The 27281-nt window shown below is 46.3% G+C and overlaps 2 protein-coding genes and 1 long non-coding RNA gene across 4 annotated transcripts; 2 read left to right on the forward strand and 1 right to left on the reverse strand.

Moving 5' to 3' along the window:
• Positions 1-525: 525 nt before the first annotated feature.
• LOC121138308 lies at positions 526-17189 on the reverse strand. 2 transcript variants are annotated; one of them, XR_005875397.1, is made up of 4 exons: positions 16946-17189; positions 15949-16057; positions 9482-9530; positions 526-613 (listed from the first exon to the last, which is right to left on the reverse strand). It is a non-coding gene; the product is annotated as an uncharacterized LOC121138308 (long non-coding RNA). The 2 variants fall into 2 exon arrangements; XR_005875396.1 differs by lacking the exons at positions 526-613; positions 9482-9530 and adding exons at positions 12240-12327; positions 13216-13264.
• On the forward strand, positions 9685-11013 carry LOC121138307 (THO complex subunit 4-like). Its single transcript, XM_040741039.1, has one exon. It carries the CDS (start codon positions 10074-10076, stop codon positions 10842-10844), a length of 771 nt encoding a protein of 256 aa, XP_040596973.1. The 5' UTR covers positions 9685-10073; the 3' UTR covers positions 10845-11013.
• LOC121138306 (THO complex subunit 4-like) lies at positions 13775-14955 on the forward strand. The gene has a single exon (XM_040741038.1). The coding sequence runs from the start codon at positions 13808-13810 to the stop codon at positions 14576-14578; it is 771 nt and encodes a 256-aa protein (XP_040596972.1). The 5' UTR covers positions 13775-13807; the 3' UTR covers positions 14579-14955.
• Positions 17190-27281: the final 10092 nt, after the last annotated feature.

Raw genomic sequence — 27281 nt, forward strand, 5'->3', positions numbered from 1 at the left:
TTCCTTGTGAATGATCTCTTTCTCATGTTGGGGGCAATCAATCCCCCAGTTCTGCGCACCTACGGAGCCAGACAAAAAGTCCTAGAAAGTGGAGAGGGAGGAGACGGTAGAGAATGATCCTGTGGGACACAATTCAGTTTTCCCGCATTCTGTTCTACTAGGAATAATTCTATAGACTTCCAACGAGAAAGATCTCAGAATTATCCTGCTATAGCTATGAGAAGACTTTCTATATATAAAAATTGCTACTAGTGGGAAAATCAATGTTATATGGATATTCATGTGAGTCATGCATTGTACATTTAGGTTCTCCTTCAAGATATATCCTTGCCTAATGCTCAGAAACAGGCTAGGCTTTCAGATGCACAAATGACTCTCCTGTGGTTGATTCCTCCTGAAGTCCAATTATAAGCTGTTGGTTACCACCAATGTTTGTGTGCTGCTCTTGCAGCCTTCAGGCTATCACGCAGTACAGACCATTGTTATGGTTCATAATTTTCATACCTGGGAAGGGCACTTGGCTTCATGTTGGGCGAAGTCTTGTGTATTTGTCGATAAGAACTGTTGGCCAATAGCAAAGCAAGATAGGTGGGACTAGGAATCAAGGAGGACTCTGTGAAGAAGAAACACAGATTTCAAGATATTAGGCCATGGTTTAGGACGCCTGTAAATTTCTCCTGTAAGAGAAATAAATCGATTATCAATTATGGGATAAATACTTTTGTCAGGGCTAGCCAGTAGGAAACATACAAGGGCAACAGCCTCATAATTAATATAGCCTCCTGTGGATTTATCTGGCCCTGATGCCGCTCTGAAACCAGGGTGGTGGGAAGGCTTCCCTTTACAGCTTTAAAAGTTTACAGATTGCCTTATGATACCAAGGAATCTGGTCACAATGGTGGAGGCTTTAAATTCTTGTGCACATCAAGACTCCTGGCTCTGAGACAGGGTTTTCCTGTATGGATCTGGAGGCTCTCGGACCAGCCTGGCCTCGACCTCACAGGGATCCTCCTGCCTCTCGCTCCCGAGTGCTGGGATTAAAGGCGTGTGCCACCACCGCCCAGATAAACCAAGCATTTGAAATGAGGAAATGTTCAAGGTCACCAAGCACTACAAGAGATTGAATTATTCTCAGAGAAACTGAGCACACACCTTTAATCCCAGCACTGAGGTGGTGGAGACAGAAGGGGTGTGGCTTGGCAGAGGGAGGTTGTCCCGCGCTACCGTCTCGCCAGCAAGAACGACGCAGAACACTCGGATCCTTCTGCAGTAAAGCTTTAATGCATCTTGAGAGATAGATGATCAGCTTCTTAGAGGGAGACCCCAAGCTAAGAAACCCAGCCCCTTATATAAGCCTAGGAGCTCCGAGTGAGATGTGTAGAGCCGGGATTGGTGGTTTGCACATCACCCCAGATGACGTCACGGGAGAGGCACAGTTTAAACGGTTAACTCCAACTGACAGCGACAGTTAACTCCAACTGACAGCGACAGTTAACTCCAACTGACAGCGACAGTTAACTCCAACTGACAGTGGATGTCAGCGCCATCTTCTAACGGCAATAGCGATAGCGAGGGCGGCTCCTCACATCTCCCCTATTCATTTATTTTTGAAGCAATAGGACACCCACAACTTTGGAGTGGAGATAGAGGTCAAATCCCCATGTGCAAATTCGGAACATGTACAAAGCTCCTCTCCAGGGTCTTATCCCCAGAGGAAGTCCTGACCAGTCCGATGTCTTTTTTCTGGGGGAAGGAGATCATGACATAGAACCTTCATGCAAGATGACTTATCTCCCAGGAGAAAGTCGTTATACCGCAGACCTCTCCTGTGCAGTGCTTAGCCTTGCAACTCCTTGGGCTGCTGAAGCCTACCCACTCTATCCCGTGCAATGAGACTAGCCTCGTGGGGTGCAAGAGCTGGGAGGCCAGCGACCTATTGCTTTAACATGGTTAACCAAATGTCAGGGGATGCTCCGTGTTCTAAGGCAGCAAGTGCTTGTGCCACCACCACTTTCTCCTTTTGTTTGGGCTCTGAGCGTACACACCATCCAAAGCATCAACACTATTCCACAGCAGAGAACTAGGCTAAATGATCCTACCCCCACCCATTCCTTAAAATAAGAAAATGCAGATGAAATCCAGGGGAGAGGTCTTCCATCAGAGAAAGATCCAGATGCGTCGAATTCACTTGCAGGATCGCCATTCTCAACTCACGGAGTGTCTGCTCAAACTCAAAAGTCCAATTCTGTAATAAATGTTGAGACAGAGCTTTTGACAGGTTAGCTGCTCTTGTAAAATTCTCATATTGTACTAAGTGACACAAAGGCCAGGCAACTTTGTTCACATCCCAATTTGGCCATCTGCCACAATATATCCAATTGTTCCTGAACCAAATTAATCTGTTGGTTTACCAACATCAGGCCTCCTTGTATCTGAGAATTGGCAGTGGCCTGTTTATCTAGGACCATGGTCACAGTGGCCTATAGTTCATTAATGGTTTGAGTTGTCTGCACAGTGGCAGAAAGTGCAAGGGCCGAGGCGGTAACCGAAGCAGTAACTGCGGCGGTGGCTATCAGGCCCACAATAATAGCAGAGATCCCAAAAATCTCGCTTTTCCCTAAACAAACTCAAATTACTTGGCGTCTCAACAGGAGCTGGAATAAATCGAGGCATGCGCATTACCAAAGCAAAAGGGTGCTTAATAGCATCCCAGCATAATGCATAAAAACAATTCTAAGCAGAACAATTTATTTCTTTCTGATTCTTACCTAAGGTATCATTACTCACAACCCAAATAAAGGGCAGCTGAATAATTAGTTCTCTTAAAAGGGTATACTTAACATTGGAGGAGGACCAATCAGATGATCCAGAGCTCTGTCCCTCACTCAGACTGTTGCCTAATGCCCCTTTCCAATCAAAAGTAATCTGTCCCTTCTCACTATCATAGGAGAAAGATCAGTACAGCTTCCATTAATTCAAAAGGATTAGCATTAGATCTTTCTGGATCCATATGAATAAAATTATCCTTTAATGAAGAAATCACAGTAAAGCACAAGCTTCCTACTAATGACAAGGTTCTCTCATCCTGAAAACTCTGTATCTGAGGATCTAAAGGCAAAAAGGCAAGCCCCAACTCTCTATTAGTTGTGAAAAATCTAGGGAACACCTGGGCATTCTGCATCACTGGCATCGGTAGGGGAAGGTAGACATGATGGCCCACCGTAACTCTCCCATCATACTAGGAACCATCATCCCGAGTAGGAGAGTCTTCATCACCCACTTGGCCTCCATCCTTCTTATTCTGGAGTTGTGAAGGAGCTCTTCGAGTGAGTCTTTCAGGGATCCACAGGGGTTTTCTTCCTCCTGTGGAAAAACACACACAGCTCCCTGGATCTTATAAGAATAGGATCCGGGCCTTTCCAGAGATCAGTCAAGACATCTTTCCATTTTACCATTTCTTTTGGCCTATCAGGCTCTAAACTGTGGCGATCAGCCGCAGTGTGGCCTTGGGCATCACAGTTCAAGAAATTAAGGGTAAAAGTGCCATGGATACAGCAACTCTTGGTACCGAGGGTAGAACATCCTCAATACTCCCCTTTTGTTTAATCAGATATGATTTGAGTGTACGATGGGCACGTTCCACAATGCCCTGTCCTTGAGGGTTATAAGGTAGGCCAGTTAGATGGGTAACATCCATTTGCCGACAAAACTGTCGGAATTTTTGAGAGGTATATGCTGGTCCATTGTCTGTTTTTAAAATTCTGGGTTTTCCCCAAGCACTCCAGGCCTCAAGGCAATGTTGAATCACATATGAGGCCTTTTCCCCTGTTAGGGGTGTGGCAAACATTACGCCAGAACAGGTGTCAACAGAAACATGAACATATTGAAGCCTTCCAAAAGAGGGAATATGAGTAACATCCATCTGCCACATCTGCAATGGTCTAATGCCACGTGGGTTTATTCCCATGTGGGGAGTAGGTAAGAATTCGCAGCAATTCTGGCATTGAGTAACAATTTCCCTAGCCTCTTTCCTGGATAGAGCAAAACGACGGCGCAAGGTCTCAGCCGTCACATGAAAGCGCTTATGGAATTCTTTTGCTGCTTGTGCATGGGTAGACAAGGCAGCGGCCACCAGCTTTGTAGCCTTGTCCGCTAAGTCATTCCCTAAGGACATGGGACCTGGGAGTCCAGAATGTGCTCGGACATGGGTAATGAAAACAGGAAATCTCCTATTTAACAAGGCAGCTTGTATCTTCTGAAAGATGTTAGCAACTCTGCTGGAGGATCTTATTATTCCAGCTATCTCAAGGAGATTAACTGCATTAACCACATAAGAGGAATCTGATACAATATTGAGGGGTCCTGGAAAAGCCTCAAGAACCTCCAGTACTATCAGACATTCTACAACTTGAGGTGAAGTTTCATTATATTGTTTAGATATAACCCTATCCTTGACCACATAAGCTCCCATACCAGTTTTTGATCCATCAGTGTACACCACAGTCCCATCTGGGAGTGGGTCTTTAGCTGTCACTTGTGGAAACACTATAGCCTGGTTTAGGGCAAACTGTAAAATTGGATGCTTTGGAAAATGATTATCAATTTGTCCTGAAAAGGAAGTAACTAAAACTGCCCAATCACTAGATGTGGCTGCCAAGGTCTGAACTTGTGCAGCAGTATAAGGCACAATCAAGGAATCAGGATCCCTGCCAAAATGTGTAACAGCTGCTTTTATTCCACGAAGCGCGAGCTGTGCAACAGCATCAGGGTACCAGTCAATAATCTTAGCAGGGGAAGCATTTGGATGAATCCAAAGTAATGGTCCATGTTGCCACAGGACTGCAGTTGGCAATTGAGCTGTCTTAAAAACACACAGATTAAAAGGTAGTGACTCCTCAATTCGTTGTAATTGTGCTTCCTGTAAGGCCTCTTCCACCATCTGTAAGGCTCGGTGGGCGGCAGGGGTAAATTTTCTGGGTGAGGAGATATGAGGCTCACCCTCCAGGAGATCGAAGAGGGGTTTTAGATCAGCAGATGGAATTTTTAAAAAGGGCCTCAACCAATTTATATCTCCCAGAAGTTTCTGAAAATCATTTAATGTTTGTAAGTGGTCTTTGCGAATTTCTATTTTCTGAGGAACTATATTTTTGGGAGTAATCTTTGAGCCCAAAAAGAGGCCTGTATCTGCAATTTGAACCTTTTCTGAGGCAATCTCTAATCCCCACTGTTTTAATTCAGCCACCAGCATGGGAAAAGCCTTTTGTAAAACATCTAACTCTTTGTGACAAATAAGAATATCGTCCATATAATGGATAACGATTAAAGATGTAAATTGCTTCCTAATTGGCTCCAAAGCCTCCTGCACATATAGCTGACATATTGTTGGGCTATTGGCCATGCCTTGCGGCAGTACCTTCCACTGAAATCTCTTGTCTGGTTCCATATGATTAAGAGAAGGGATAGTGAAGGCAAACCTTGGTCTATCCCGTGGGTAAAGTGGAATAGAGAAGAAACAATCCTTAATATCTATAATAATAAGCTTCCAATCTTGAGGAAGTGCAGAAAGCAAAGGAAGGCCTCTTTGAACAGGGCCAAAAAGATGCATCTGATTGTTAATGGCCCGCAGGTCGTGGAGTAATCTCCACTTCCCAGATTTCTTCTTAATAACAAAAATTGGTGTATTCCATGGGGAGGTAGAAGGCTCTAGATGCCCCAGCCGTTCCTGTTCTTGCACTAATCTTGTGACAGCCTCTAATTTTTCAGAGGATAGAGGCCATTGAGAGACCCATAACGGCTCCTCTGTTTTCCATGGTATGGGTCGTGAAGCCTCAACGGCCCCTAAATAAAACCCAGTCCTTTTCTACCCCGATTTCCGTGTTGTGTAATGGGTTTTATTCTGCCTTGTTCTTGCCTACCCAAGCCTCTACCATTTGTATACCCCATCTTTGCCATAATGGCTGATGCCTGGGGGAGTATTCATTAGTTAGGGTCATGCCCATGGCTTGTAACACATCTCGTCCCCATAAATTTACAGGGAGTGGCAACACATAGGGGGTAAAACATCCCTGTTTGCCTTCAGCATCCCGCCAGGTTAAGGCTGAGGCACTGATGGCAGGAGAGGACTGGTATCCAAGACCTTGTAGAGAATGAGATGAAACAACAGTGGGCCAAGACTTCGGCCACCAATGGAGTGAAATAATGCTTTTGTCTGCTCCCGAATCCATTATCCCTTCAAATTCTTTTCCATTAATTAACAATTTTATTGTAGGTCTCTCATTTAGGGGTATAGCCAGATAGGCTGAATCACTTCCAGAAGATCCCATAGCCCTTTTTTGTAAAGTGTAGGTTTCTCCATCCCCGAGGAGGGCAGCAACACCAGTTGTGCAATTCTATCTCCCTGCTTTATAGAAAATACACCCCGAGGGCTAGAACAGAGAACTTGAATCTCCTCTTTATGATATGGGTCAACAATCCCAGGATATATAATGAGTCCCTGTAAAGTTAAGGAGCCACGGCCCAGAATAAGCCCAATGGTGGCAGGGGGCAAAGGTCCAGGGAATGGACTGGGACCGGTTGAACATTCATTTGGGGCATGAGTAAGAAGTCGGAGGCGGCACGCAAGTCCATTCCGGAGGTTCCTCGGAAACCTCTACTTCCTCTTGATTGCTTTTCTGAAATTGGTTCCCATATTTCTGAGGGCCCTGGGACCATGGGCCCCGTGACCCGTTTTTGATTGGGGTACCTTGGATTCTTCAATAGGGGGCAGAAGCCTCCCTTTTACATCCCGGACTGACCTGCATTCGCTAGCCCTATGATAACCTTTACCACAACGATAGCAAAGCTTCGATTCTCTTGTTCTTTCAGGGGCTTGACAATCTTTCTTAAGGTGCCCCATTCTCCCACAATTAAAACAAGCTTTTCGATTAGATAAATCTCTATACCTGTGCGTTTGTAAAATGGCGGCAGCTAGTCCTGCATTGGTTAGGGGTCCCCCAGCTCCCTGCACACTCTGAGCCAATCTTGTAAACCTTTGCTTTTGCGAGGGCGATAGCCGCTCGACATTCCTGGGTTGCTTGTTCATAGACAAGTTGCTCAATCAGGGGCATAGCTTGTTCTGAATCACCAAAGATGCGACTGGCGGCCTCTGTCATTCTGGCCACAAAGTCTGAAAATGGCTCTTGGGGTCCTTGGACAATCTTTGTAAGGTGTCCACTGGACTCTCCCCTTTTGTGAGGGCCTTCCATGCTTTAATAGCGGCGGCCGACACCTGACCATAGACGCCCCAGATGTAGTTGGTTTGATTAAGGGCATGTTGACCCTGACCTGTCAGCATTTCAAATGTCCACTGCCTCTGATTCTCATCTTCAGCCGTGGCATTAACTCTAGCTTGTGCCTGGGCTGCATCATACCAGAGAGCCTTCCATTCCATGTATTGTCCCATGTTGGGAAGCACTGCTTTCACTGTCGTTTGCCAGTCAGTGGGAGTCATGGCAAAATTAGCAAGCCTTTCCACCTGTAATGTGGTAAAGTTAGCATTGACCCCATAATTACGAACGGATTCGGCCAATTCTTTAATTTGATTGTAATCTACGGGGTATGTACTCTTCCGCCTTCCACATTCTCGAATACTGGAAAAGCCATTTGTATTTTTCTCCGTTCCTCTAAAGGTAAAAAGGAGTCAGTACCAGTATTCAGCCGAAGCTCATATGGCGGAGGCGCTGAGAGGCGTGAGCCCGCCGGATTTATAGGCGGTGGCCTCACATTCATTTTTGTTTTCAGTGGCCGGTGTCTATCAGGGTGATATCTTTTTCCTCATACCGTGCCACCTCCTCCTCTAGACCACCTTCTTCGCTAGAATCCAGAGTGTCAGAATCAGAATTATCTAGCTCCAAGGCTTCTAGCTCTACTGCAGGGTATAGACTAGATTCTGGCTTTTTCTTTTTCTTAGATTTGTTAAGGGGTGAATGATAACTCCCTTCTTTCTCTCCCCTTTCTTAACTTCCTGGGGAGGGCCTTTTTTCTTAGACATGTCTTTTCTTTTGCGAGCTCCCATTCTCTCACTCCGTTCAGTTTCTGACATGCTATCCTGAACTTCCTCTAAGGTTCCCTGACTTTCTATTATAGCAGGGTGACAGGCCTCATCCTCCAAGCAGTTTTTAACTAGCTTCCAAATGGCTTTGGTACCTAAGCAGAGATCTCCTTCTGCATGCTTCCTGTCTAGTTCTTTACCTAGCTTGTTCCATGAGGCCACAGTGAGGGACCCGGAACAAGCATACCATGGTGCCACTCTATCTACCTCCTTCACAAAATTTTGAAGTGTTCGTGGTGCAATTTTAAGATCTCTTTGTTTTAGCACAGTCTGTAAGGCTGTAACCACTGACTGTGACGACCCCATCGCGCTGACAGCTTATCTAAAAACGCGCTCAACTCCGTTACCAGACTGACAGCACCAGACTGACAGCACCAGACTGACAGCACCAGACTGACAGCGCCAGATGGACAGCGCCAGATGGACAGCGCCAGACGGACAGCGCCAGACGGACAGCGCCAGACGGACAGCGCCAGACGGACAGCGCCGTTCTGTCAGCACCAGCCACGATGAAGGAGAAGGACAAACAGGACTAGCACCAAAGCCTCCACTGACCCGTCCCACGGTGATGACAAACTAAGGCCAAAGTCGAGAAAAGGGTTGTTCAGGATAAAGCATACCTCTCTGAACCTACGTCCCTGCAGTTCTGAATCCGCCCCGTTTTCCGAGGGGTCTCCCGCGGCGCCGGCGATGTTGAAGAGTTCCCGGGTTTCGGCACCAGATGTCCCGCGCTACCGTCTCGCCAGCAAGAACGACGCAGAACACTCGGATCCTTCTGCAGTAAAGCTTTAATGCATCTTGAGAGATAGATGATCAGCTTCTTAGAGGAGACCCCAAGCTAAGAAACCCAGCCCCTTATATAAGCCTAGGAGCTCCGAGTGAGATGTGTAGAGCCGGGATTGGTGGTTTGCACATCACCCCAGATGACATCACGGGAGAGGCACAGTTTAAACGGTTAACTCCAACTGACAGCGACAGTTAACTCCAACTGACAGCGACAGTTAACTCCAACTGACAGCGACAGTTAACTCCAACTGACAGTGGATGTCAGCGCCATCTTCTAACGGCAATAGCGATAGCGAGGCGGCTCCTCACAGGAGGTATATAATGCAGGAAGAGAGCCAGCTCACCCCATTCAGTCTGAGGATTCTAGACACGGGTTCTCCTCCTTTGTGCCTAAGGATTCACGAGAGGTAAGAAGTCACACTTGGGATTGGGTCTTTGATTCTCTGCCCTTTCAGAATTAACTCTGATTTCTGACTCTGGGTTTAGTAAGACTAATTAGTATTCTGGCTACAAAACCTGTTGTTTTAATTTGTGTTTTTGTTAAACCCCAGGAATGTAACTGTGGACATTTTACATGATGAGGGTCAATGTCTGCAGCTTACTTACAGTGCTTTGTACTCAGAAATGATGTTCTAGGATTGCAGCAGTCTAGCATCTGTGGGTGAGAACAGCTTGATTGAAATGACATCCAAAATTAGCATTTTTGAATTCCATGCGCATAGTTGTAAACACTAACATTTAACATTGAAATTTTTACCCAGCATTACTTTTTCAACTGAGAAATATGCACTGTCAAGTTAATATAGCGTTCTAAATAGGAATTTGACAGATTGGTGGAAAACAAGTTTTATCCCACCATTGGTGAGGCAAAGACAGCTGGAAGTCAGTGAGATACAGGCTATCCCTTCACTGTATTGATTTCTACTTCAGCCTGGGCTTCGTGGTGAGAATATTTCTCTGAAAAGAAAAAGAAAAACAGAAATTTGTGTTTTTGTGCCGGGTCCTTACAGTTACACTCTTGAGCCTGTTTCATGGTACCAGGCCACCGTATTTTCCCAGTTAGAAAAGGAGTTTTAAACAAGCTGGTGTCGACACAGGTCTGTAATCCAATTTTTCCGTATTGTCGTGGTATCTGATTCCAGGTTTTTAAGCACGAATTAGAATTCTGGAGAACACGAGGTCTGATTCCGTGACCACCATGGCCAACAAAATGGATATGTCTTTGGATGACATCATTAAGCTGAACCGGAGCAAGCAAGGCAGTCGCGGCAAAGGCCAGGGCTGGAGCAGTGCCGGCTGCCAGGGCCGCCACGGTGGTGCCAGGCGGGCCCCTGTGTGGGCGAATCGACGCAGCTGGTCTCTGAAGAACCGGCCTACCATGAGTGGTGGCTCTGCAGGAGGAGGCAGGAACCGGCCGGCTCCGTACAGCAGGCCTATACAACTTCCCAACAAGGGGCAGCATGACCGATTCGACAGCCGCTTCTGTGGTGGAGCCAGCTTGGAGATGGGCGGAAAGCTGTTGGTGTCAAACCTTGACTGCGGGGTGTCAGACGCGGATATTCTGGAACTCTTCTCAGTGTTTGGAACACTGAAGACAGCAGCTGTGCACTACGATCGCTCCGGACGAAGTTTAGGGACAGCCCAAGTGCACTTTCGACAGAAGGCAGATGCTCTGAAGGCTATGAAACAGTACAATGGTGTCCCTTTAGATGGCCGCCCCATGAACATTCAGCTTGTGACATCACAGACTGACTCACAAAGAAAACCCGCACAGAGAATGATCAGAGGTTCCATGAGTAGAAACCATGGCTCATGGTGTTTTGGTGGCGGTCTCATCCGGAGAGGGACCCGTGGAGGCAGCCCTGGAAGAGGTAGAGGAGGTTCGAGCAGGAACTCCAAGGAGCCTCTTTCTGCCGAGCAGTTGGATGCACAGCTGGATGAGGACAATGCACAGATGGACACCAGTTAAACAGCCGGGCAAATCCGCAGAAGTGACAGGACCCAGAAGCTTCGTCCGTAATCCCTCGAGGGAGGGTTGGCAACTGGACTGTGCACACAATGGGGGATTTCTTTTTCGTTTGTCTCTCTCTCTCTCTCTCTCTCTCTCTCTCTCTCTCTCTCTCTCTCTCTCTCTCTCTTTCCCTGTTTTAAAATGGGATCTAAAAACTCATGTAAAGGCTTTCTTCCCCTCTTTTTTTAATTCTGAAACCGACCTGTTTTGTACCGAGTCACTTTGGCGATCAGTTTTACTGGTGACTGTTGTGGAGAAGGTGGCATGTTCACCTTTGCCATAATAAACTAGAATTGTGTGTAGGAAAGAAAATAAAAAGAGAATTCTGGCTTCAAAACCTATTGTGTTTTTGTTTGTTGTGAGCTGACACCTAGTGGTGAGACTCTGTAATTCCCACAAGAGGAGGGTCAATGGCTGCAGCCTGCTCAGGGGGGGATTTTTACAGAGAATGGATGTGGCCGAGTTGTAGCAGTCTGCTTTGTGTGGGTGAGAAGTGTTTCCTTGCTGCCTCCCTTGCTCCTCCTGAGGGTTTCTTGGGAAATTACTTGTTAAGTGTATTTCTTTCAGGCAGATTTTCATTAAATTTGGTCTACAACAAATTAAGTAATTCATTTTATGTGCTTTTGTGATCCCAAACATTCAGTTCCATTTCTGCTCCTGAGGTTTGACTGGAAAGTGATTGGAAGTGGCATTCAAGTTACACTCACTGAAGAGCTGGTTTCTAGTGATTTTCCATGCTATGCCTGTTTATGTCAAATGGGGAATCACTTGTAGAGTCCTATAACTTTAACTACTCGTGTAGACTTCTGTGTTAACAATCCAGGCACTTTCCTTGTGAATGATCTCTTTCTCATGTTGGGAGCAATCAATCCCCCAGTTCTGCGCACCTGCGGAGACAGACAAAAAGTCCTAGAAAGTGGAGAGGGAGGAGACGGTAGAGAATGATCCTGTGGGACACAATTCAGTTTTCCCGCATTCTGTTCTACTAGGAATAATTCTATAGACTTCCAACGAGAAAGATCTCAGAATTATCCTGCTATAGCTATGAGAAGACTTTCTATATATAAAAATTGCTACTAGTGGGAAAATCAATCTTATATGGATATTCATGTGAGTCATGCATTGTACATTTAGGTTCTCCTTCAAGATATATCCTTGCCTAATGCTCAGAAACAGGCTAGGCTTTCAGATGCAGAAATGACTTTCCTGTGGTTGATTCCTCCTGAAGTCCAATTAAAAGCTGTTGGTTACCACCAATGTCTGTGTGCTGTGCTTGCAGCCTTCAGGCTATCACGCAGTGCAGACCATTGTTATGGTTCATAATTTTCATACCTGGGAAGGTCACTTGGCTTCATGTTGGGCGAAGTCTTGTGTATTTGTCGATAAGAACTGTTGGCCAATAGCAAAGCAAGATAGGTGGGACTAGGAATCAAGGAGGACTCTGTGAAGGAGAAACACAGATTTCAAGATATTAGGCCATGGTTTAGGACGCCCGTAAAGTTCTCCTGTAAGAGAAATAATTCGATTATCAATTATGGGATAAATACTTTTGTCAGGGCTAGCCAGTAGGAAACATACAAGGGCAACAGCCTCATAATTAATATAGCCTCCTGTGGATTTATTTGGCCCTGATGCCGCTCTGAAACCAGGCTGGCTGGAAGGCTTCCCTTTACAGCTTTAGAAGTTTACAGATTGCCTTATGATACCAAGGAAGCTGGTCACAATCGTGGAGGCTTTAAATTCTTGTGCACATCAAGACTCCTGGCTCTGAGACAGGGTTTTCCTGTATGGATTTGGAGGCTCTCGGACCAGCCTGGCCTCGACCTCACAGAGATCCTCCTGCCTCTCGCTCCCGAGTGCTGGGATTAAAGGCGTGTGCCACCACCGCCTAGATAAACCAAGCATTTGAAATGAGGAAATGTTCAAGGTCACCAAGCACTACAAGAGATTGAATTATTCTCAGAGAAACTGAGCACACACCTTTAATCCCAGCACTGAGGAGGTGGAGACAGAAGGGGTGTGGCTTGGCAGAGGGAGGTATATAATGCAGGAAGAGAGCCAGCTCACCCCATTCAGTCTGAGGATTCTAGACACCGGTTCTCCTCCTTTGTGCCTAAGGATTCACGAGAGGTAAGAAGTCACACTTGGGATTGGGTCTTTGATTCTCTGCCCTTTCAGAATTAACTCTGATTTCTGACTCTGGGTTTACTAAGACTAATTAGTATTCTGGCTACAAAACCTGTTGTTTTAATTTGTGTTTTTGCTAAACCCCAGGAATGTAACTGTGGACATTTTACATGATGAGGGTCAATGTCTGCAGCTTACTTACAGTGCTTTGTACTCAGAAATGACGTTCTAGGATTGCAGCAGTCTAGCATCTGTGGGTGAGAACAGCTTGTTTGAAATCACATCCAAAATTAGCATTTTGGAGTTCCATGCGCATAGTTGTAAACACTAACATTTAACATTGAAATTTTTACCCAGCATTAGTTTTTCAACTGAGAAATATGCACTGTCAAGTTAATATAGCGTTCTAAATAGGAATTTGACAGATTGGTGGAAAACAAGTTTTATCCCACCATTGGTGAGGCAAAGACAGCTGGAAGTCAGTGAGATACAGGCTATCCCTTCACTGTATTGATTTCTACTTCAGCCTGGGCTTCATGGTGAGAATATTTCTCTGAAAAGAAAAAGAAAAACAGAAATTTGTGTTTTTGTGCCGGGTCCTTACAGTTACACTCTTGAGCCTGTTTCATGGTACCAGGCCACCGTATTTTCCCAGTTAGAAAAGGAGTTTTAAACAAGCTGGTGTCGACACAGGTCTGTAATCCAATTTTTCCGTATTGTCGTGGTATCTGATTCAAGGTTTTTAAGCACTATTTAGAATTCTGGAGAACACGAGGTCTGATTCCGAGACCACCATGGCCAACAAAATGGATATGTCTTTGGATGACATCATTAAGCTGAACCGGAGCAAGCAAGGCAGTCGCGGCAAAGGCCAGGGCTGGAGCAGTGCCGGCTGCCAGGGCCGCCACGGTGGTGCCAGGCGGGCCCCTGTGTGGGCGAATCGACGCAGCTGGTCTCTGAAGAACCGGCCTACCATGAGTGGTGGCTCTGCAGGAGGAGGCAGGAACCGGCCGGCTCCGTACAGCAGGCCTATACAACTTCCCAACAAGGGGCAGCATGACCGATTCGACAGCCGCTTCTGTGGTGGAGCCAGCTTGGAGATGGGCGGAAAGCTGTTGGTGTCAAACCTTGACTGCGGGGTGTCAGACGCGGATATTCTGGAACTCTTCTCAGTGTTTGGAACACTGAAGACAGCAGCTGTGCACTACGATCGCTCCGGACGAAGTTTAGGGACAGCCCAAGTGCACTTTCGACAGAAGGCAGATGCTCTGAAGGCTATGAAACAGTACAATGGTGTCCCTTTAGATGGCCGCCCCATGAACATTCAGCTTGTGACATCACAGACTGACTCACAAAGAAAACCCGCACAGAGAATGATCAGAGGTTCCATGAGTAGAAACCATGGCTCATGGTGTTTTGGTGGCGGTCTCATCCGGAGAGGGACCCGTGGAGGCAGCCCTGGAAGAGGTAGAGGAGGTTCGAGCAGGAACTCCAAGGAGCCTCTTTCTGCCGAGCAGTTGGATGCACAGCTGGATGAGTACAATGCACAGATGGACACCAGTTAAACAGCCGGGCAAATCCACAGAAGTGACAGGACCCAGAAGCTTCGTCCGTAATCCCTCGAGGGAGGGTTGGCAACTGGACTGTGCACACAATGGGGGATTTCTTTTTCTATCTCTCTCTCTCTCTCTCTCTCTCTCTCTCTCTCTCTCTCTCTCTCTCTCTCTCTCTTTTCCCTGTTTTAAAATGGGATCTAAAAACTCATGTAAAGGCTTTCTTCCCCTCTTTTTTTAATTCTGAAACCGACCTGTTTTGTACCGAGTCACTTTGGCGATCAGTTTTACTGGTGACTGTTGTGGAGAAGGTGGCATGTTCACCTTTGCCATAATAAACTAGAATTGTGTGTAGGAAAGAAAATAAAAAGAGAATTCTGGCTTCAAAACCTATTGTGTTTTTGTTTGTTGTGAGCTGACACCTAGTGGTGAGACTGTGTAATTCCCACAAGAGGAGGGTCAATGGCTGCAGCCTGCTCAGGGGGATTTTTACAGAGAATGGATGTGGCCGAGTTGCAGCAGTCTGCTTTGTGTGGGTGAGAAGTGTTTCCTTGCTGCCTCCCTTGCTCCTCCTGAGGGTTTCTTGGGAAATTACTTGTTAAGTGTATTTCTTTCAGGCAGATTTTCATTAAATTTGGTCTACAACAAATTAAGTAATTCATTTTATGTGCTTTTGTGATCCCAAACATTCAGTTCCATTTCTGCTCCTGAGGTTTGACTGGGAAGTGATTGGAAGTGGCATTCAAGTTACACTCACTGAAGAGCTGGTTTCTAGTGATTTTCCATGCTATGCCTGTTTATGTCAAATGGGGAATCACTTGTAGAGTCCTATAACTTTAACTACTCGTGTAGACTTCTGTGTTAACAATCCAGGCACTTTCCTTGTGAATGATCTCTTTCTCATGTTGGGGGCAATCAATCCCCCAGTTCTGCGCACCTGCGGAGACAGACAAAAAGTCCTAGAAAGTGGAGAGGGAGGAGACGGTAGAGAATGATCCTGTGGGACACAATTCAGTTTTCCCGCATTCTGTTCTACTAGGAATAATTCTATAGACTTCCAACGAGAAAGATCTCAGAATTATCCTGCTATAGCTATGAGAAGACTTTCTATATATAAAAATTGCTACTAGTGGGAAAATCAATCTTATATGGATATTCATGTGAGTCATGCATTGTACATTTAGGTTCTCCTTCAAGATATATCCTTGCCTAATGCTCAGAAACAGGCTAGGCTTTCAGATGCAGAAATGACTTTCCTGTGGTTGATTCCTCCTGAAGTCCAATTATAAGCTGTTGGTTACCACCAATGTCTGTGTGCTGCTCTTGCAGCCTTCAGGCTATCACGCAGTGCATACCATTGTTATGGTTCATAATTTTCATACCTGGGAAGGGCACTTGGCTTTATGTTGGGCGAAGTCTTGTGTATTTGTCGATAAGAACTGTTGGCCAATAGCAAAGCAAGATAGGTGGGACTAGGAATCAAGGAGGACTCTGTGAAGGAGAAACACAGATTTCAAGATATTAGGCCATGGTTTAGGACGCCCGTAAAGTTCTCCTGTAAGAGAAATAATTCGATTATCAATTATGGGATAAATACTTTTGTCAGGGCTAGCCAGTAGGAAACATACAAGGGCAACAGCCTCATAATTAATGTAGCCTCCTGTGTATTTATTTGGCCCTGATGCCGCTCTGAAACCAGGCTGGCGGGAAGGCTTCCCTTTACAGCTTTAGAAGTTTACAGATTGCCTTATGATACCAAGGAAGCTGGTCACAATCGTGGAGGCTTTAAATTCTTGTGCACATCAAGACTCCTGGCTCTGAGACAGGGTTTTCCTGTATGGATTTGGAGGCTCTCGGACCAGCCTGGCCTCGACCTCACAGAGATCCTCCTGCCTCTCGCTCCCGAGTGCTGGCATTAAAGGCGTGTGCCACCACCGCCCAGATAAACCAAGCATTTGAAATGAGGAAATGTTCAAGGTCACCAAGCACTACAAGAGATTGAATTATTCTCAGAGAAACTGAGCACACACCTTTAATCCCAGCACTGAGGAGGTGGAGACAGAAGGGGTGTGGCTTGGCAGAGGGAGGTATATAATGCAGGAAGAGAGCCAGCTCACCCCATTCAGTCTGAGGATTCTAGACACCGGTTCTCCTCCTTTGTGCCTAAGGATTCACGAGAGGTAAGAAGTCACACTTGGGATTGGGTCTTTGATTCTCTGCCCTTTCAGAATTAACTCTGATTTCTGACTCTGGGTTTACTAAGACTAATTAGTATTCTGGCTACAAAACCTGTTGTTTTAATTTGTGTTTTTGCTAAACCCCAGGAATGTAACTGTGGACATTTTACATGATGAGGGTCAATGTCTGCAGCTTACTTACAGTGCTTTGTACTCAGAAATGATGTTCTAGGATTGCAGCAGTCTAGCATCTGTGGGTGAGAACAGCTTGTTTGAAATCACATCCAAAATTAGCATTTTTGAGTTCCATGCGCATAGTTGTAAACACTAACATTTAACATTGAAATTTTTACCCAGCATTACTTTTTCAACTGAGAAATATGCACTGTCAAGTTAATATAGCGTTCTAAATAGGAATTTGACAGATTGGTGGAAAACAAGTTTTATCCCACTGTGAGGAGCCGCCCTCGCTATCGCTATTGCCGTTAGAAGATGGCGCTGACATCTGCTGTCAGTTGGAGTTAACCGTTAGAAGATGGCGCTGACATCTGCTGTCAGTTGGAGTTAACCGTTTAAGCTGTGCCTCTCCCGTGGCGTCATCTGGGGTGATGTGCAAACCACCAATCCCGGCTCTACACGTCTCACTCGGAGCTCCTAGGCTTATATAAGGGCCTGGGTTTCTTAGCTTGTGGTCTCCCTCTGAGAAGCTGATCATCTATCTCTCAAGATGCACTAAAGCTTTACTGCAGAAGGATCCGAGTGTTCTGCGTCGTTCTTGCTGGCGAGACGGTAGCGCGGGACATCTGGTGCCGAAACCCGGGAACTCTTCAACATCGCCGGCGCCGCGGGAGACCCCTCGGAAGACGGGGCGGATTCAGAACTGCAGGGACGTAAGTTCAGAGAGGTATGCTTTATCCTGAATACCCCCTTTCTCGACTTTGGCCTTAGTTTGTCATCACCGTGGGACGGGTCAGTGGAGGCTTTGGTGCTAGTCCTGTTTGTCCTTCTCCTTCATCGTGGCTGGTGCTGACAGAACGGTGCTGTCAGTCTGGTGCTGTCAGTCTGGTGCTGTCAGTCTGGTGCTGTCAGTCTGGTGCTGTCAGTCTGGTAACGGAGTTGAGCGCCGTTTTTAGATAAGCCGCCAGCGCGATGGGGTTGTCACAGTCAGTGGTTACTGCCCTACAGACTGTGCTAAAACAAAGAGATCTTAAAATTGCACCACGAACACTTCAAAATTTTGTGAAGGAGGTAGATAGAGTGGCACCATGGTATGCTTGTTCCGGGTCCCTCACTGTGGCCTCATGGAACAAGCTAGGTAAAGAACTAGACAGGAAGCATGCAGAAGGAGATCTCCAGCTTAGGTACCAAAGCCATTTGGAAGCTAGTTAAAAACTGCTTGGAGGATGAGGCCTGTCACCCTGCTATAATAGAAAGTCAGGGAACCTTAGAGGAAGTTCAGGATAGCATGTCAGAAACTGAACGGAGTGAGAGAATGGGAGCTCGCAAAAGGAAAGACATGTCTAAGAAAAAAGGCCCTCCCCAAGAAGTTAAGAAAGGGGGAGAGAAAGAAGGGAGTGATCATTCACCCCCTAACAAATCTAAGAAAAAGAAAAAGCCAGAATCTAGTCTATACCCTACAGTAGAGCTAGAAGCCTTGGAGCTAGATAATTCTGATTCTGACACTCTGTATTCTAGCGAAGAAGGTGGTCTAGAGGAGGAGGTGGCACGGTATGAGGAAGAAAGATATCACCCTGATAGACACCGGCCACTGAAAACAAAAATGAATGTGAGGCCACCGCCTATAAATCCGGCGGGCTCACGCCCCTCAGCGCCTCCGCAGTATGAGCTTCGGCTGAATACTGGTACTGACTCCTTTTTACCTTTAGAGGAACGGAGAAAAATACAAATGGCTTTTCCAGTATTCGAGAATGCGGAAGGCGGAAGAGTACATACCCCTGTAGATTACAATCAAATCAAAGAATTGGCCGAATCCGTTCGTAATTATGGGGTCAATGCTAACTTTACCACATTACAGGTGGAAAGGCTTGCTAATTTTGCCATGACTCCCACTGACTGGCAGACGACAGTGAAAGCAGTGCTTCCCAACATGGGACAATACATGGAATGGAAGGCTCTCTGGTATGATGCAGCCCAGGCACAAGCTAGAGTTAATGCCACGGCTGAAGATGAGAATCAGAGGCAGTGGACATTTGAAATGCTGACAGGTCAGGGTCAACATGCCCTTAATCAAACCAACTACATCTGGGGTGTCTATGGTCAGGTGTCGGCCGCCGCTATTAAAGCATGGAAGGCCCTCACAAAAAGGGAGAGTCCAGTGGACACCTTACAAAGATTGTCCAAGGACCCCAAGAGCCATTTTCAGACTTTGTGGCCAGAATGACAGAGGCCGCCAGTCGCATCTTTGGTGATTCAGAACAAGCTATGCCCCTGATTGAGCAACTTGTCTATGAACAAGCAACCCAGGAATGTCGGCGGCTATCGCCCCTCGCAAAAGCAAAGGTTTACAAGATTGGCTCAGAGTGTGCAGGGAGCTGGGGGGACCCTAACCAATGCAGGACTAGCTGCCGCCATTTTACAAACGCACAGGCGTAGAGATTTATCTAGTCGAAAAGCTTGTTTTAATTGTGGGAGAATGGGGCACCTTAAGAAAGATTGTCAAGCCCCTGAAAGAACAAGAGAATCTGAAGCTTTGCCATCGTTGTGGTAAAGGTTATCATAGGGCTAGCGAATGCAGGTCAGTCCGGGATGTAAAAGGGAGGCTTCTGCCCCCTATTGAAGAACCCAAGGTACCCCAATCAAAAAACGGGTCACGGGGCCCATGGTCCCAGGGCCCTCAGAAATATGGGAACCAATTTCAGAAAAGCAATCAAGAGGAAGTAGAGGCTTCCGAGGAACCCCCGGAATGGACTTGCGTGCCGCCTCCGACTTCTTACTCATGCCCCAAATGAATGTTCAACCGGTCCCAGTCCATTCCCCTGGACCTTTGCCCCCTGCCACCATTGGGCTTATTCTGGGCCGTGGCTCCTTAACTTTACAGGGACTCATTATATATCCTGGAATTGTTGACCCGTATCATAAAGAGGAGATTCAAGTTCTCTGTTCTAGCCCTCGGGGTGTATTTTCTATAAAGCAGGGAGATAGAATTGCACAACTGGTGTTGCTGCCCTCCCTCGGGGATGGAGAAACCTACACTTTACAAAAAAGGGCTATGGGATCTTCTGGAAGTGATTCAGCCTATCTGGCTATACCCCTAAATGAGAGACCTACAATAAAATTGTTAATTAATGGAAAAGAATTTGAAGGGATAATGGATACGGGAGCAGACAAAAGCATTATTTCACTCCATTGGTGGCCGAAGTCTTGGCCCACTGTTGTTTCATCTCATTCTCTACAAGGTCTTGGATACCAGTCCTCTCCTGCCATCAGTGCCTCAGCCTTAACCTGGCGGAATGCTGAGGGCAAACAGGGATGTTTTACCCCCTATGTGTTGCCACTCCCTGTAAATTTATGGGGACGGGATGTGTTACAAGCCATGGGCATGACCCTAACTAATGAATACTCCCCCCAGGCATCAGCCATTATGGCAAAGATGGGGTATACAAACGGTAGAGGCTTGGGTAGGCAAGAACAAGGCAGAATAAAACCCATTACGCAACACGGAAATCGGGGTAGAAAAGGACTGGGTTTTATTTAGGGGCCGTTGAGGCTTCACGACCCATACCATGGAAAACAGAGGAGCCGTTATGGGTCTCTCAATGGCCTCTATCCTCTGAAAAATTAGAGGCTGTCACAAGATTAGTGCAAGAACAGGAACGGCTGGGGCATCTAGAGCCTTCTACCTCCCCATGGAATACACCAATTTTTGTTATTAAGAAGAAATCTGGGAAGTGGAGATTACTCCATGACCTGCGGGCCATTAACAATCAGATGCATCTTTTTGGCCCTGTTCAAAGAGGCCTTCCTTTGCTTTCTGCACTTCCTCAAGATTGGAAGCTTATTATTATAGATATTAAGGATTGTTTCTTCTCTATTCCACTTTACCCACGGGATAGACCAAGGTTTGCCTTCACTATCCCTTCTCTTAATCATATGGAACCAGACAAGAGATTTCAGTGGAAGGTACTGCCGCAAGGCATGGCCAATAGCCCAACAATATGTCAGCTGTATGTGCAGGAGGCTTTGGAGCCAATTAGGAAGCAATTTACATCTTTAATCGTTATCCATTATATGGACGATATTCTTATTTGTCACAAAGAGTTAGATGTTTTACAAAAGGCTTTCCCCATGCTGGTGGCTGAATTAAAACAGTGGGGATTAGAGATTGCCTCAGAAAAGGTTCAAATTGCAGATACAGGGCTCTTTTTGGGCTCAATGATTACTCCCAAAAATATAGTTCCTCAGAAAATAGAAATTCGCAAAGACCACTTACAAACATTAAATGATTTTCAGAAACTTCTGGGAGATATAAATTGGTTGAGGCCCTTTTTAAAAATTCCATCTGCTGATCTAAAACCCCTCTTCGATCTCCTGGAGGGTGAGCCTCATATCTCCTCACCCAGAAAATTTACCCCTGCCGCCCACCGAGCCTTACAGATGGTGGAAGAGGCCTTACAGGAAGCACAATTACAACGTATTGAGGAGTCACTACCTTTTAATCTGTGTGTTTTTAAGACAGCTCAATTGCCAACTGCAGTCCTGTGGCAACATGGACCATTACTTTGGATTCATCCAAATGCTTCCCCTGCTAAGATTATTGACTGGTACCCTGATGCTGTTGCACAGCTCGCGCTTCGCGGAATAAAAGCAGCTGTTACACATTTTGGCAGGGATCCTGATTCCTTGATTGTGCCTTATACTGCTGCACAAGTTCAGACCTTGGCAGCCACATCTAGTGATTGGGCAGTTTTAGTTACTTCCTTTTCAGGACAAATTGATAATCATTTTCCAAAGCATCCAATTTTACAGTTTGCCCTAAACCAGGCTATAGTGTTTCCACAAGTGACAGCTAAAGACCCACTCCCAGATGGGACTGTGGTGTACACTGATGGATCAAAAACTGGTATGGGAGCTTATGTGGTCAAGGATAGGGTTATATCTAAACAATATAATGAAACTTCACCTCAAGTTGTAGAATGTCTGATAGTACTGGAGGTTCTTGAGGCTTTTCCAGGACCCCTCAATATTGTATCAGATTCCTCTTATGTGGTTAATGCAGTTAATCTCCTTGAGATAGCTGGAATAATAAGATCCTCCAGCAGAGTTGCTAACATCTTTCAAAAGATACAAGCTGCCTTGTTAAATAGGAGATTTCCTGTTTTCATTACCCATGTCCGAGCACATTCTGGACTCCCAGGTCCCATGTCCTTAGGGAATGACTTAGCGGACAAGGCTACAAAGCTGGTGGCCGCTGCCTTGTCTACCCATGCACAAGCAGCAAAAGAATTCCATAAGCGCTTTCATGTGACGGCTGAGACCTTGCGCCGTCGTTTTGCTCTATCCAGGAAAGAGGCTAGGGAAATTGTTACTCAATGCCAGAATTGCTGCGAATTCTTACCTACTCCCCACATGGGAATAAACCCACGTGGCATTAGACCATTGCAGATGTGGCAGATGGATGTTACTCATATTCCCTCTTTTGGAAGGCTTCAATATGTTCATGTTTCTGTTGACACCTGTTCTGGCGTAATGTTCGCCACACCCCTAACAGGGGAAAAGGCCTCATATGTGATTCAACATTGCCTTGAGGCCTGGAGTGCTTAGGGAAAACCCAGAATTTTAAAAACAGACAATGGACCAGCATATACCTCTCAAAAATTCCGACAGTTTTGTCGGCAAATGGATGTTACCCATCTAACTGGCCTACCTTATAACCCTCAAGGACAGGGCATTGTGGAACGTGCCCATCGTACACTCAAATCATATCTGATTAAACAAAAGGGAGTATTGAGGATGTTCTACCCTCGGTACCAAGAGTTGCTGTATCCATGGCACTTTTTACCCTTAATTTCTTGAACTCTGATGCCCAAGGCCACACTGCGGCCGATCGCCACAGTTTAGAGCCTGATAGGCCAAAAGAAATGGTAAAATGGAAAGATGTCTTGACTGATCTCTGGAAAGGCCCGGATCCTATTCTTATAAGATCCAGGGGAGCTGTGTGTGTTTTTCCACAGGAGGAAGAAAACCCCCTGTGGATCCCTGAAAGACTCACTCGAAGAGCTCCTTCACAACTCCAGAATAAGAAGGATGGAGGCCAAGTGGGTGATGAAGACTCTCCTACTCGGGATGATGGTTCCTAGTATGATGGGAGAGTTACGGTGGGCCATCATGTCTACCTTCCCCCTACCGATGCCAGTGATGCAGAATGCCCAGGTGTTCCCTAGATTTTTCACAACTAATAGAGAGTTGGGGCTTGCCTTTTTGCCTTTAGATCCTCAGATACAGAGTTTTCAGGATGAGAGAACCTTGTCATTAGTAGGAAGCTTGTGCTTTACTGTGATTTCTTCATTAAAGGATAATTTTATTCATATGGATCCAGAAAGATCTAATGCTAATCCTTTTGAATTAATGGAAGCTGTACTGATCTTTCTCCTATGATAGTGAGAAGGGACAGATTACTTTTGATTGGAAAGGGGCATTAGGCAACAGTCTGAGTGAGGGACAGAGCTATGGATCATCTGATTGGTCCTCCTCCAATGTTAAGTATACCCCTTTTAAGAGAACTAATTATTCAGCTGCCCTTTATTTGGGTTGTGAGTAATGATACCTTAGGTAAGAATCAGAAAGAAATAAATTGCTCTGCTTAGAATTGTTTTTATGCATTATGCTGGGATGCTATTAAGCACCCTTTTGCTTTGGTAATGCGCATGCCTCGATTTGTTCCAGTTCCTGTTGAGACGCCAAGTAATTTGAGTTTGTTTAGGGAAAAGCGAGATTTTTGGGATCTCTGCTATTATTGTGGGCCTGATAGCCACCGCCGCGGTTACTGCTTCGGTTACCGCCTCGGCCCTTGCACTTTCTGCCACTGTGCAGACAACTCAAACCATTAATGAACTATAGGCCACTGTGACCATGGTCCTAGATAAACAGGCCACTGCCAATTCTCAGATACAAGGAGGCCTGATGTTGGTAAACCAACAGATTAATTTGGTTCAGGAACAATTGGATATATTGTGGCAGATGGCCCAATTGGGATGTGAACAAAAGTTGCCTGGCCTTTGTGTCACTTCAGTACAATATGAGAATTTTACAAGAGCAGCTAACCTGTCACAAGCTCTGTCTCAACATTTATTACAGAATTGGACTTTTGAGTTTGAGCAGACACTCCGTGAGTTGAGAATGGCGATCCTGCAAGTGAATTCGACGCATCTGGATCTTTCTCTGATGGAAGGCCTCTCCTCCTGGATTTCATCTGCATTTTCTTATTTTAAGGAATGGGTGGGGGTAGGATCATTTAGCCTAGTTCTCTGCTGTGGAATAGTGTTGATGCTTTGGATGGTGTGTAAGCTCAGAGCCCAAACAAAAGAGACAAAGTGGTGGTGGCACAAGCACTTGCTGCCTTAGAACACGGAGCCTCCCCTGACATTTGGTTAACCATGTTAAAGCAATAGGTCGCTGGCCTCCCAGCTCTTGCACCCCACGAGGCTAGTCTCATTGCACGGGATAGAGTGGGTAGGCTTCAGCAGCCCAAGGAGTTGCAAGGCTAAGCACTGCACAGGAGAGGTCTGCGGTATAACGACTTTCTCCTGGGAGATAAGTCATCTTGCATGAAGGTTCTATGTCATGATCTCCTTCCCCCAGAAAAACGACATCGGACTGGTCAGGGCTCCCTCTGGGGATAAGACCCTGGAGAGGAGCTTTGTACATGTTCCGAATTTGCACATGGGGATTTGACCTCTATCTCCACTCCAAAGTTGTGGGTGTCCTATTGCTTCAAAAATAAATGAATAGGGGGAGATGTGAGGAGCCGCCCTCGCTATCGCTATTGCCGTTAGAAGATGGCGCTGACATCTGCTGTCAGTTGGAGTTAACCGTTAGAAGATGGCGCTGACATCTGCTGTCAGTTGGAGTTAACCGTTTAAGCTGTGCCTCTCCCGTGGCGTCATCTGGGGTGATGTGCAAACCACCAATCCCGGCTCTACACGTCTCACTCGGAGCTCCTAGGCTTATATAAGGGGCTGGGTTTCTTAGCTTGGGGTCTCCCTCTAAGAAGCTGATCATCTATCTCTCAAGATGCATTAAAGCTTTACTGCAGAAGGATCCGAGTGTTCTGCGTCGTTCTTGCTGGTGAGACGGTAGCGCGGGAGTACAATATGAGAATTTTACAAGAGCAGCTAACCTGTCACAAGCTCTGTCTCAACATTTATTACAGAATTGGACTTTTGAGTTTGAGCAGACACTCCGTGAGTTGAGAATGGCGATCCTGCAAGTGAATTCGACGCATCTGGATCTTTCTCTGATGGAAGGCCTCTCCTCCTGGATTTCATCTGCATTTTCTTATTTTAAGGAATGGGTGGGGGTAGGATCATTTAGCCTAGTTCTCTGCTGTGGAATAGTGTTGATGCTTTGGATGGTGTGTAAGCTCAGAGCCCAAACAAAAGAGACAAAGTGGTGGTGGCACAAGCACTTGCTGCCTTAGAACACGGAGCCTCCCCTGACATTTGGTTAACCATGTTAAAGCAATAGGTCGCTGGCCTCCCAGCTCTTGCACCCCACGAGGCTAGTCTCATTGCACGGGATAGAGTGGGTAGGCTTCAGCAGCCCAAGGAGTTGCAAGGCTAAGCACTGCACAGGAGAGGTCTGCGGTATAACGACTTTCTCCTGGGAGATAAGTCATCTTGCATGAAGGTTCTATGTCATGATCTCCTTCCCCCAGAAAAACGACATCGGACTGGTCAGGGCTCTCTCTGGGGATAAGACCCTGGAGAGGAGCTTTGTACATGTTCCGAATTTGCACATGGGGATTTGACCTCTATCTCCACTCCAAAGTTGTGGGTGTCCTATTGCTTCAAAAATAAATGAATAGGGGAGATGTGAGGAGCCGCCCTCGCTATCGCTATTGCCGTTAGAAGATGGCGCTGACATCTGCTGTCAGTTGGAGTTAACCGTGTTAAGCTGTGCCTCTCCCGTGGCGTCATCTGGGGTGATGTGCAAACCACCAATCCCGGCTCTACACGTCTCACTCGGAGCTCCTAGGCTTATATAAGGGGCTGGGTTTCTTAGCTTGGGGTCTCCCTCTCAGAAGCTGATCATCTATCTCTCAAGATGTATTAAAGCTTTACTGCAGAAGGATCCGAGTGTCCTGCGTCGTTCTTGCTGGCGAGACGGTAGCGCGGGACAAATCCCAGTTCCCTCTCCCTCCCCTCCTCCCGCACTCCCCTTCCCACCAACCCTCCCACACTATTGCCAAATCCTTCCACATAGGGGATATTTAGAGTCTGTCATTTTAGTCTGGGTAGGGTCCAGGCACACTCCAAAAAGTCCAGACTGAGAGAGCATCCCTCTTTGTGCTATAGGCACACGAAGACTGTTTGTATACCAGGGATACACACTGATACACAGCTCAGGGCCCCATAGGTTGCCCAGGCATTCTCGCTGACACTCACATTTGGGGGGTCTAGATCAGTCCCATTCTGGCCTCCCCACTGTCAGTCTGGTGTCCAAGAGCTCTCCCCTGTTCAGATCAGCTGTCTCTGCTGGTTTTGCCAGCCCATTCTTTGCCAATTTGCTCATCACTCGTCTCTCTCTGTCACTGGGTTCCTTGGGTTCAGTTCAGTGATTAACTGTGTGTTTGCCTCTGCTTCCATCAGTCACAGGATGAAGGCACCCGGATGGTTATAGACATCAAGTTCATTATCAGGAATGGGCATTCGAGGTGGTCTCTCCACTATTGCTTAGCTTGCCAGTTGGTGTTATCCCTTTAGATCCCTCGAGGTCACTCTGGTGCCTGATCTGTATTCGATCCTATGCTTCCCTCTTCCCCCTATTCTACCACCACCCCCTCAACTTCCTGTTCCCCCATGACCTACTCTCTTCCTCTTCACCCCCTCTCTACTTCCCAGGTCCCACTCCCCCCACCCCTCGCCGTGTTCCCCATCCATTCAGGGGATCTTGTCTCCATCCTCTTCTCTTGGGTACTATGCATATATGCCTATCTTTTAGGTTCTTTCCTGTTTCCCAGACTCTCTATCAGTGGAAGTGCAGACTGGCACTCTCCTGATCCATGTCTAAAATCCATATATGAGTGAGTACATACCATGTTTGTCTTTTTGCGACTGGGTTACCTCACTCAGGATGGTTTCTTCCAGTGCTATCCATTTCCCTGCGAATTTCAAGATTCCATTGTTTCTTTCTGCTGAGTAATACTCCATTGTGTAAATGTACCACATTTTCTCTATCCACTCTTCAGTTGAGTGGCATCTAGGTTGCTTCCAGGTTCTGGCTATTACAAACAATGCTGCTATGAGGGATTTCCTCGTTTCTTCTTTGAGGGGCTCTATCATATTCATAAAATGGTTTTT

Source organism: Mesocricetus auratus, unplaced genomic scaffold (genome assembly GCF_017639785.1).
Source record: "Mesocricetus auratus isolate SY011 unplaced genomic scaffold, BCM_Maur_2.0 contig_2137_pilon_obj, whole genome shotgun sequence".
In the NCBI taxonomy this organism is placed as follows: domain Eukaryota; kingdom Metazoa; phylum Chordata; class Mammalia; order Rodentia; family Cricetidae; genus Mesocricetus; species Mesocricetus auratus.